Raw genomic sequence first — 11854 nt, forward strand, 5'->3', positions numbered from 1 at the left:
CAGTTAACTTTTCTACAATAAATGAGGTAAAAAAAAAAACCACAAACCGTGTAAAAGTCTCTCTGTGATCACTTAAGCGAGAGGCGGCGGCGGCGAAGGCCGCGCTCGTCCCTGAGGGGTCGAGCGCGGCCTCCGCCGCGGCCGCCGCTCGCTGAGGCGGAGTCGCGTAATGGCGGCCGCCGCCCTACGTCACAGCGACGCGTCAGCCCCCGCCTTCCCCCGGCCCTACGGTGGCCGCCGCGTCCGCCCATCGCGTCGCTTCTCTTCCCCGCTCAGGCGAGACCGGCCCCGGCTGAGGCGAGAGAGGAGCCGGGGGCGGGCGAGCGGCGATGTCCGAGCGTGAGGTGATCCGGCCAGGCCCCAGCCGGCAAAACGGGCGCTGGGCCGGACCCTGAAAGGCGGAGGCGGGGGTGGTGGTGGGGGGCAGAACCCGGCGGTAAGCGCTGAGGAGGCGGCCAGGGCCCCGGCTGAGGATGGGGATCCTCTTCACCAGGATATGGAGGCTGTTCAACCATCAGGGTGAGGGCGAGGTGGTGGAGGCGGCCCGGGGAACGCGGTGGGGACGGGACGGGACAGGCCTGAGGGGCGATGGCCGGCGGGCTGGAGGCGGCGGTTCCCGGCCCCTTCCTGAGGTGGGGGCCCGCTCTGGTAAACCGCCACAGCTTTGGCCACCGGGGCTACTGGGCTACGAGCCCCGGGCGGGGAAGGGTGGGCAGTGGGTCGGGAGGACAGGCTGCGGCCAGGAAAGTTGGGGGCTTTTAACCTCCTCTCCCCCCCCCCCCCCCCCCCCCCGACCCCCTTAAGTCACTGGAAAGCTCATTTACTGAAAGGTGGATGTTAAATTATTAACGCGAATACAGCTGTGTTGTGTCGTTGCGTCTCGTCTCCTCTCCTCTCGTCATCTGCCGTTTATTAATGGCTTTGAGGGATCAACCTCCATATCTGGCAAAATTGCTGCTTATGGAGTAAACGTTAAAAGTAACTTCAGATTTGTACCGCCTGTCTCCTTACAGTAAGGTTTTAATGAGAGTTGGAGCTTTAACTATAAAACACATGCTGACGCTCTTCTCTGTGTTTATAAGGTCTTTTAAATTTGATTCTGGGTGAACTTAAATACTCTTACACATGCATGCTGAATGTCCCAACTATATGCCCATTGACACTTAGTGCAAACACAACAAAATATTTTTGTCTTGTAGCATCCAGCCCCACCTCAGATCTTCCGTTCCAACTGATTTCCTAACATCCACTATGCTGGCAACATCACACCAGAAACAAAAGTTCCTAGTTATGTGGGGTCAGGTAAGCAGATATTTTTACAATATTGTGCAGTTATGCAAAGTTATTAAAACTGGAATTTATCTTTGATGGTACGTAAGACAAACTCTGCAAAACCACACAATATTGATAAAATGAAAACCAAGAAACCCCACTTACCTGACCCCTGTCCCCTACCTCTCTCCTCTGTGATGAATCAATGCAAGTGTACTTTGCTAACAGAAGGAATTGATCTCTGGTCGTCTGAAGCTTGGGCAGACTTGTAATGGCTTTTTGTTGCCCTTGTGGACCACTGGGGAGGGGAGGAAGAAAGCCCCTTCTCATGAAGCTTTTACTTGCATGAATAGTCCTGTCGAAGCCAAGGTTATTTGTGCAACGAAAAGTTGTGTAATATGGCTGAGAGCAGGCAGCGCTGACTCGTCCTGGAAATCGTAAATTTGAATGTGCTTGACAACACCAGCTGTAGAATTCAAATTGAATTTTTTGATGTATAGAAAAGAAGGTGCTAAATAGAAACAATAATTGATTCTGGCATTGAGTTCAGAATGTGTTCGCATATGTGTCAGAGTAGTTTTGTGTAGTAAGTACTCTTTGGTTCATCTAAAACTAAATTGGGTGAATGCGTACTGTAAAATATTCGTAGGCAAATGTGTTCTCCAGGTTCCAAACCTGAAAGGAAAAGAGGGCACTGCGGGAGACAGCTGGATCACCCTGCTTGCAGTGCAAATCAGCCTTGCTGTGTTTTTTAACAACCCTGCAAAGGGGTCAGGATGTTGCAGACCGTAATAAAAGTACAGCCTTAGAAATGAACATTTAACATGTGTAAGCACGTGTTCTGGAGAACTACTGTAGTTGGGGGGAATAGAGAGTGCAGTCTGTTACAATCCACAAAAATGTGTGGAAGTTTGGGAAAGGATTCCAGCGTGAGAGTGCTCTAGCAGTTTAGAGAAGGAAAAAATCAGCATGTAATCTCTGTAATCGCTCAGAAATTGTTCCTGTAGATGTGCAGATGGGGGAAAAAGCGGCCAGTCACTTAGCTGCTCAGAACAGTGCACGGGTTTGTACACCTCCACAGTCAAACCAGCTTTTAGGTATGGCCCATGAAATGTGGCACCTGAAGTTTGGCGGTGTTTGCCTAGGAAATCAGTCAAAAATGCGACACTAACATTGTTTCATAACACAGTTGTTATCGTGATAGCAAAGTTAACTATGTGACTTACTAGAGTTATTTTTATTTCAGAGCACAAAGTAATCATTGTTGGTCTGGATAATGCAGGAAAAACGACCATTCTTTATCAATTGTAAGTATGAACTGCAGATGACGTTTCATGTACTTCAAGGTGTGCGTTGTATATATTACTCTGACTTGTTGCTGCTTTCCTTGTTAGTTTTTCCTTTGAGAGCATTATGCTGAAGATTACTGAACAGCATAGGTGGCAGTGGGTCAAAGCGTGTGTTTAGAGTTTGGAAAGGTCTGTGTTTTGCCTGGTATATGAATAAGGTTTTGTTCGGGGCTTTTATTTATCAGATTACATTGCTATTACCACTTAATCACAACTGCCTTTGGTGTCACCGGGTGGGCTGTTTGCCAACTCCATAAAATATGATCATAGCGAGGTTTAGCCACAGGACAATGCTGCTGAACTGATCCACGCCGCAGCATGTAAATACTAAACAAATTGTGCTGCGAGTAGCAAAGCAGTGAAGCCTGACCTCTCCCTGCCGTGACTTGTGTGCTGCGCACCAAGGTGTACTTCCATGGCGTTTGTGGTAGGGGATGAAGGAGGAAGGCTGAACCCAGGGCAGCACAGCTCTGCGGCTGGTGGCAGCCCATGCTGCCTGGCCAGGGCTTTATTTGAGCCGTCAGTGCTGGTGGCTGTTCTGCAGCTTCTGCCTTGAATAGTGGCACTGACTTGTGTTTGTCTTGCGTTAACCTTGCTACTGGTTTATGTGAAACTTGTATGAGCTTCGTATCTCTGGTCCTCAACTGCATTTTGATAAAAGGGGACAAATTTGTCCACAGACTCAGAAGCTTCTAGGTGGGACAGGCGACTCAAGGTCTGTTTATAATAGAAACAGATTTGCGATTTCTCACGTGAAGTGGTCTAGTGTTAGGAAGTATTCCTGGGTCACTATCAGAAATAATTCCTGTTAAGTGATACTGGTCCAGCCCAACACTTAAAATATGCTTTCGTAAAATGTTTGGGTTTTGTTAAATTGTGATCTACTTTTGCCTTTCTGAAACGTGAAGCTCATGCGGCATTTCCAGCCACTTATGCCCTAGCATGCTCTGCAGAGAAAGTGAAAAGAAGGTGGTTGTCGTTATTTGAATCTGGAGTGAGAGATTTTAAAAAGCATAAATAGAATGAAGAATAATTTTCAAGTCTAGTAGCTGCTGCAGCTGAGAGCTGTCCTCAGTGCATTTTAATGCTGCCTGTGTCTTTCCACTTCCTCCACAAATGTCTCATGATTCTTCTCATCTTATTTCTGCAGTCTCAGTGTTTTCTTTTCCCTTTTGTACAGTGGATCTCTATATGCCTCCGTTTTCTTTATACCCGTTTTAGCTCCACAGGACTTCCCCTTCTCTCTCCTTGTATTCCCCTTCCCCTGTTTGCTGCTTTGACAGAGCTCTGTACGTGTAGTGTCCTCTGTTCCTCCTGCCTGACTCCTCCTTAAACCCTATCTCCATCTGTGCGTATCCCATTTTTTTTCTTACCGTTTCTTCGTGGCAGATAAGTGTTCTGAGCATGAATGAATATGTTTAACTCTTTTCTTAAGAGATGGGCAGAGATAACCAACAGGACGAGTAGTGTTGGTCAGTGCGCTGGCTGTTACTTTGATGTCGTGGAGGGTCACAGCAGACGTGTGAGTGGTGATTCTTCTGACAGATCACTGCAGCTCCACAGACACTTAATTTCGTCCTGTTCTCGTACTCAGATCTCCTCCCTCCCCTGAGGCAGCGGTAGGATTTTGTGATCAGGTGTCTAGAAAAGATGTTGAGCTTCATGCTCACCTTGTGTCAGTGGGGAGGAGGGAAAAATCCACCTATCGTATTGCAAACTGAGATGCCCGCAGCTTGAATGTGAAAGGCTGCAGGTTCAGCCAAGGAAAGGGGACTCATGATACGTCTCCTCCAAGCATTAAAAGAACTCTGCTAAAACCTGTTTTTTAAATATGAAATCAGCCACAGGCTTCTTATATATCATTGTTATCCTTAATTTGATTTTATGGTTCTTTCTTCTAATTCTCATTCCCTTACATAGTTGCCTTCAAATGTGCGGGGTGAGAAGGTATCTTGTTACGCTGCCGAGACACTGTGTAACTGGGATTCCTTTTCAGAACGCTGGACCATCCCTTTACCTCCCCCATTCTCTGTATCCTCTTCAGGAAATATTCCAGCACTGTTACAAGTCTCAAATTGCTGTCACTGTAACTAAAAGCTCTGCTAAAGCTTCAAAAAATGTTCATATAAAATGAAAAAATATATCAAGATTGTCAGAAGAGAAAATAATTACGTTCTTTCAAAATGGTTGATGTTTTCCTTGAAGCCGCTTAAAATTTTTTTTGCATATTCCCATACAGTAGAGTTTAAATAATTTGAACTTTAGAAGTATGCAGAGTACACATTTGGTTATCACTACTGATGTGAAACTTCAGTGACAAAATTGCACTCAGTATCTCTAAACCAATATATTTGAAATACTTAATGTCTGCATTTGTCTCCAAAAAGTAGAGGTTTTGGACTGTGCTGAAGGGAGAGAGAAGAAAGTTTGGACATAAAGTAACTGAGTTGTGAAGAAAGTGCGCTCTTCGTGGCCTGTACTGGAAGGAGGGCAAGATGTAGTATGTTTGGTGGAACTGGATGCTGAGTTGTTGTTTTTCTGCAGCCTTGGAAATCTTGTGGCTTAACCACATTCTTGTAGCAAACAACTGCTCTCTCCCCATGCGTGCCAAAATCAGCCTGGAAAAAGAAAAGCTTAGAACAGCTTCTGAGGCAAATATCCTCTCAGCTTTATGATTCTATCAATTACAATGTAGTTTCGTTCATGGATGCGCTCTCAGCTTTATAATTAAATTATTATTTAGTTTTCTGAGTGCTTTTTTATTGCTATTTGTAGTTATTTTTATTTTTATTCACCTTCCACTGTCAAACCTTTTCTCTATTTGCTGCATAAGGAGTGTTTGCTGCAATTCTCCTACCAAGCTTTCTACCTCGGAATAAGCATGAAGATTAGTTTTTATAGCAGTAGGTCGGTTTGGAGTCCTATGGTGCTCGATAATGCCAGTTTTTGCAGCGTCTCACCGAGTCGCTCTCTTCCCTCTGCAGCTCCATGAACGAAGTGGTGCACACCTCGCCCACCATAGGGAGTAACGTGGAAGAGATAGTGGTTAACAACACGCGCTTTCTGATGTGGGATATCGGAGGGCAGGAGTCCCTTCGGTCTTCGTGGAACACCTACTATACAAACACTGAGGTGAGAACGAACGCCTTGCTGGAAGTCTTAGTGTAACCGTTGCTGCGGCGTACCCGAGATCCGTACCAGACACGCTCCCAGAGGGCTGCATTAACTGCTTTGAATGTCACCGTAGCCACTTCGGGGTACTCTTGTTTTGATTTTTGGAGTCTCCTCCTTAGCAAGCTGTTGCATGACTCGCTTTTATATTTCTCAACATCAGGTGCATAATATGGACTTGTGATTAAAACCAACTTGTTTGTAAGGATTCTGTGTCTGGGTGTCTGCGGCTGTAGGGCGGGCGCTCAGTCTGTCTCGGTATTGCAGATCCCCGTGTTTACAGGTCCCTTCTTGTGGGCCACGACTGCCCTGTCTCTGTAGCGGGTACTCTAAAGCCTGGGTAACCCCTCAGGAGTAAGACTGAAAGCCCAAAAGTTTTCCTCCAAGACCGTGGGAGCTCTGTCTCGCCAGCTCCCATCATCAATTGATTTAAGCACCCCCAAGAATTTTAAGAACTCTTTAGCGATGGGGTTGCAGAACATACACCGAACTTGATTAAAATAATGATTTAAGTCAAGGTTTCCTATGTGATATCAATTATGGGTTTTTAAAAAAGTTGTTTTTTATAATAATTAACTTTGTTCTCCTGAGCTTCCCTATAAGGTGCTCTGACATGTATCTGCATGTGTGCTCTCAAAGTATGGCGTTTACGGGTTTTTTAAAATCCCTCGCATATATCTATTTGCATGTTAGTATTTGAAGTTAAGGGAAAAAGCTGGTACAGTTTTATCTTTTTAATGCTGCAACAAATTATTTGAGGGATCTGTGTGCTAACTCAATTATGCTAAGCAAAGAACAAAACCAGATCTGGGATTACAGAGAAACACTTGTGATCAATATAAATTTTTCACTTGGAAATGGAAAATGGAAAGTCGAAAGATGTGCCAGAGCTACTTTTGTATACAAACCACAGCATAAGTTGTAAATGATACCAGTGCTGTGGATAATCACGCTCCAGCTGGGAGAGCGTATCTGGAATATGATGCTATCTGACAATCCAGCTGACTGTCTGGATAATGCGAGGGGAACAGTAATCTGTTCTGTTGACAAGTGTGTGGCCAGAAGGATGGAGTTTGTTCTCTGACTAATAACTTTTCACTTTTTAAAGTTTGTGATAGTTGTTGTGGACAGCACAGACAGAGAGAGAATTTCTGTGACTAAAGAAGAACTGTATAAAATGTTAGCACATGAGGTGAGTAGACCCTATGTTTTCTTTGTTTTAGTATTTATTGCGGGTAAGATCTGGATGATGCGTGTTAAGGGAAGCAGATTTGCACGCTGCTTGTGAAAGCTCTGGCTTACACCTGCTGGCTGGAGACAGACCAGAATGGAGAGAGGCCTCTCCCGTGAAGCCCGAGGCAAACCTTACCAGTCACGGTCTCCCAGCTGCAGGTAGTGCTGTAGCAGAGCTGTCGTGTTCCTGCTAGAGGCTGTCTGTTGTGAAGCTCCTCATAAAGTTGTAAGTTAATACCAAATTCCTAAAGAGAACTCCCACAAAAGTAGCTTATCAACTTCTGCATGCGTCAGTGAAACAGAAGTTAGGACCTATAAATGACTTTTGTGGCTTTTATACTTCAATCCATGTTAATAGCTGAATGAGATAATTTAAAAAAAAACATTGTTTTCTCCAACAACTTAATTACTATTTTTGATAGCTTCATGGTTGCTTTCTGTTTTCACAGTGAAACAGATACAGCCTTAATAATATGTCTTATAGCAACCAGCTATGAGACTGAAGAAATGCACTGCCTGTGGCTACAATAGCCATTCTATTTCTACTTGGAATTACAGAACCAGAATACAGGTTGCTAACTTGCAAAGAATCTTTTTAAAATTGAGCCCTGTGTTAGGTCTAAAACTGAGCTATCTGGGTCCGATTCAGAATTAGCGGACTGACGCATAAGCTGAGGAGCACCTATTGCGTGACCTGAATGTCCCAAAGACTTTAATCTATCTGTACAGTGCCACAGGACCAGAGCCCTGATTTTTGCTGAAGATGTGTTTATATAAGATGGACTACTGGTGGGACTCATAAGACAAGTTTAATGCAGACTGGATCAGTTTGTCTGAGATGACACTGAGCTTCCAAATTTAAGTGTCAGAATACAAAGACATGCATAAAATTGATGGCATTATATCCCCAAATATTCCATCTATATTTAAACTGTAGCCGCTGTTTAGTAGATGACTGCAGGAAGGGCAAAGGCTGCCTATGTATTTCCTTTGAGCGATCATGGTAATCTGAAGCATTTGAGAAAAAACCAAGTGCTTTGCCTAGTGTCTTGAATTTATAATTTTTGGCATTTAAGTTAAAATTGTTTAATAAAATAAATTCTTATAAAGTAGGTCTGGCTTTCTTGGTTGTGGTGGAATGTTAAATGTGGCACGGGGGGAGTATTGCCATTGGGTTTGCTGTTGTCATAATTAAAATTTCAGAGATGTACTCTTCAGTCTGTTGCAGTCGCTAAACAAAATCTGCATCTTCTGCCTTATAATCTATAAAGGAAGATGCGGATGTTGTTAACGAACTGAATTTGAAATGAGGGAAGTCTGGAACCCCAAGCAGCAAGAATGCCCTTGCTTCGTGCTGGAAGACTATTTCTGTGCTCCAAAAGAACCCGTCTAACAGTAAATGTGCCCATTGTTTTACAACAGGATGTTTTCAGTATATTCTGCTAGCTCTCCAGATGCTGTGACGTTTGAAGAGAACAACAATACATATAAGCTGAAGTGAAAGTCAAATATTTATTTAGAATAGCTTTTCCTTGCAGTCCTTGAAAATACTTTCTTTCTGATAACCAGTTCAATTGAATTTTCGTTAAGGCAAAATTGAGTTGCCCAGGTCGGTTCCAACTATTTTCTGGACCAGTAGATCATTTGGGAATTAATTTTACGGCTTGTAAAAATTCGTGTGCCTGATAGGCATTTAAGTGAATGTGTTGTCTTGGCTTCCTGGGAAGACCTTTTTCCTTTTGGAGGGGCAGATTTTCAATAATACATGCCCGTACTAGTGTAATTCCAAGCAGCTTGAGATAAAATAAGCTTGCCCCTAGAGTCACTGTTCTCTAAATTGTTAGTACTAATGTTTTAAATATTACATAGGCCTTATAAAGAAGTTTGTTGTAATGTGCTTGTTCAAGTAGATGTCCATCCTTGGATTCTGAAGCAGCATAAGCGATGATTTCCTACAAAGTCTGTGTATCCTCTAAATAAAATATTACTGCAGCTTGCTTTACACCGTCACTGGCAGTCTTAAAGCTTCTTAATGGGTGGGATTTCCCTCGCCGAGAACTGCTGCGCTGGCAGAGCGTCCTTCTGGCTCCGGTGAGCCACGGTGCCGGGCTGGGTGCCAGCACGCACGCCACTGGCACCTGCTGCGGGCAGCCCTGGCAGGGTTTTACCACTGCTTAAAACATTCTGGTGGGGGAGCCCACTGTTGCCCCATGTAAGAACTGCTGCACATTTGGTACTAAAATCAATCTTAACAGCATGGTAATATGTAAAAGTGTGGTGTGCGTATGTAGAAAAGCCAGGCTCAGGAGAATGCAGAGGTTGGTTTGGCTACACGGGCAGGAATGACCCGCAAGGTCAGGGCTAAAGGGACGGCCGTGGCTGCTGAGGAGGTGCGTGGCGTTACTGCGACTGCGCACGCACACACACAGGGTGCCTCTGAGCCTCACGGAGCACAACAGAATACGTAGTTTTACAGATCATCCTAGGCAAAAATTACATGTTTGATCTGCGGGATCAAAGGATGTTCCGAAGTTCCGTGTCAATCAGCCCGCAGTGTTTCAGTTTAGGGTTTTTTTGCTGGGGCTTGAGGTTCTCTAGTTTGGTGTCACATCTTTTGCCTCCGAGGGCTCATTTGTAATCATCATCTTTTTTTTTCTTCTTTCTCCCTAGGACTTAAAAAAAGCAGGTTTGCTGATCTTTGCTAACAAGCAGGATGTTAAAGAGTGTATGACAGTAGCTGAAATATCTCAGTTTCTGAAACTGACTTCAATTAAGGATCACCAGTGGCACATTCAGGCATGCTGTGCTCTAACTGGAGAGGGGTAAGAGTTATTCTCATCTGTGGGAGGGGAATCTTGATTTGTTGTGGTATTTTTATTGCTATGTTTGGGTTTAACATGTGTTCCTTTCCTGTCAATAATAATCTTATACTTGAAGATTTTGGGGCTCAGAACATACTGACTTAGGATCTGTGTGATCTGAAAACCAACTTACACATTAAATCCACAGTCTTGCCTCACAGTGATAAAACTTTGTATGATTTGGGCCTAATGAGGGCGGGGGTGGGAATGACCTAAAACCTCTTCTGATTTATTAAGATAATCATAATTAGAGAAAACTTCAGTATACGTCTTGAAGTGCTGGGATCTAAAGTCTCTCAGCCGTAGATTGCATAATAAGATCTAGGAAATGCTGCGCTCGGAGTGAATCGTTTCTGGAAATGATTGCTTCAGCCAGAATTGCAGAGTTCTTAGGAAGAAATTAATTGGTGCCATGGAATTGTCTTTGAAATTACCCTGAGAAATGCATGTATTCCTTAAAAATTATCTCTTTTCTTTACAGACTGTGCCAAGGACTCGAATGGATGATGTCAAGACTTAAGATCAGATGATTTTTAATGACCTCTTTGCACAGACATTGCTTAAAAAGAGCTGTACCCATGATTACCTTCACAGTGGCAGAATTAATGGGTTAGATGTATTTATACTGAACTGATTTCAACTTTATTTTCTACATAGATGCACACACACATACGTGTATATAAATTAAGACCTTTCAGCAAAAAGAAAGATGCAGTCGAGGCTCTGGTTTGGTTTCCTGTTTGGTTTCCTCTGAGGATGCATTTAAAAGCTGTGATCAACCGTCTTTGCAAGATACAGCCTCTTGGAACAGTCCACCGTTGAGCGTGGTGAAGATGAAGTGAGAGGAAGGAGCTTTTAATTTTGAGTTTTATTATTCCATTGTAGTCCTCTCTAGTTGAAGATGTTGGCTTCATTATTCCAGTAAATTAGCAAACAAATCAATGGCATAGATATCAACTTTCCAGTATTTTTAAGGTTACCAATGTTACAAATGCAAAAATATTTTCCTGTATGTGTACTGTACATATTTGTGTATATTTATACCTCAATTTTAGGTTAATTGCAATCTGTTCAGACCAGTGTGTAAGGCTGAATCAGTATGTTGACAGTAGTACTAATATTTGACGTCGCCAACTTGTCACAACTTCTTTGTTATCTGTATGGCTGTAACATCCATCAGACAGTTGGCTCGCCAGAACTTTATAAAGCAAACTCTCTCTTAAGACTGTTGCTTGTTTTTCACGTGATTTTTCAGTTAGGGAGGATGCCATAATGAATTGGGGCATATGGATCGATCTTCAAATTACAGTGTTGGCAAACAGTAAGAATATGCCTAAGACTTTGAAAGGAGATAGATTTTCTTTTTTTATGGTAGTCATCATTGGATTCGGTGATTCCAAAAAGTTCATGTCATGCTGTCCTATGGTACTGCTTTGTTTTTTTTGCAGTACTGTTCATCTATGATTCAAGTCTAGGAGAAGTACCTTTAGCTGTCATAAAGGGAAAAATGTCATCTCTTTTTCTTTTTTTTTTTCCTTAACCAAAGAAGAGGCACAAAAGTATGTTTTAAAGTCCCACTGGAATCTTACAAAAGTCATACTTTTTATTAAGTGTTTTTCAGAGGAAGGCACACTTCTCTTTGATAGCATAAAATGTATATATATCTATATGCAATGGATGGAACTTGGATGGGGAACAAAACACATTACACTACTTGAAAGGCTGTAAGTGACCCCTGGATCACGTTCCCACAGAAGTGCCAGGGCAGTACTTCTTGAAAATATAACTCCCTTGCATGGTCCCCAGGTGACTTATAAGGAGGTGTCAGGACACTATGTGATTTTCTTACTGTAGTACCTACTGCGATGGATGTCCCATACCGAAGCTGTTCAGAATTCCCATTTTAAAGGACACAGGCTTTTCAGTGGGATGGCAGTTGGATGGGTTGAAATATCGTCAGTATTGTGA

At 43.3% G+C, this 11854-nt stretch overlaps 1 protein-coding gene across 1 annotated transcript; it reads left to right on the forward strand.

Moving 5' to 3' along the window:
* The first annotated feature begins 420 nt into the window (after positions 1–420).
* On the forward strand, positions 421–11047 carry ARL5A (ARF like GTPase 5A). Its single transcript, XM_082484350.1, has 6 exons — positions 421–519; positions 2519–2579; positions 5606–5753; positions 6901–6984; positions 9696–9847; positions 10368–11047. Exons 1-6 carry the CDS (start codon positions 474–476, stop codon positions 10414–10416), a joined length of 540 nt encoding a protein of 179 aa, XP_082340476.1. The 5' UTR covers positions 421–473; the 3' UTR covers positions 10417–11047.
* The last annotated feature ends 807 nt before the right edge of the window (positions 11048–11854 follow it).

The sequence above is a fragment of the Vanellus vanellus genome (assembly GCF_965231255.1).
Source record: "Vanellus vanellus genome assembly, chromosome: 5".
Classification (NCBI taxonomy): domain Eukaryota; kingdom Metazoa; phylum Chordata; class Aves; order Charadriiformes; family Charadriidae; genus Vanellus; species Vanellus vanellus.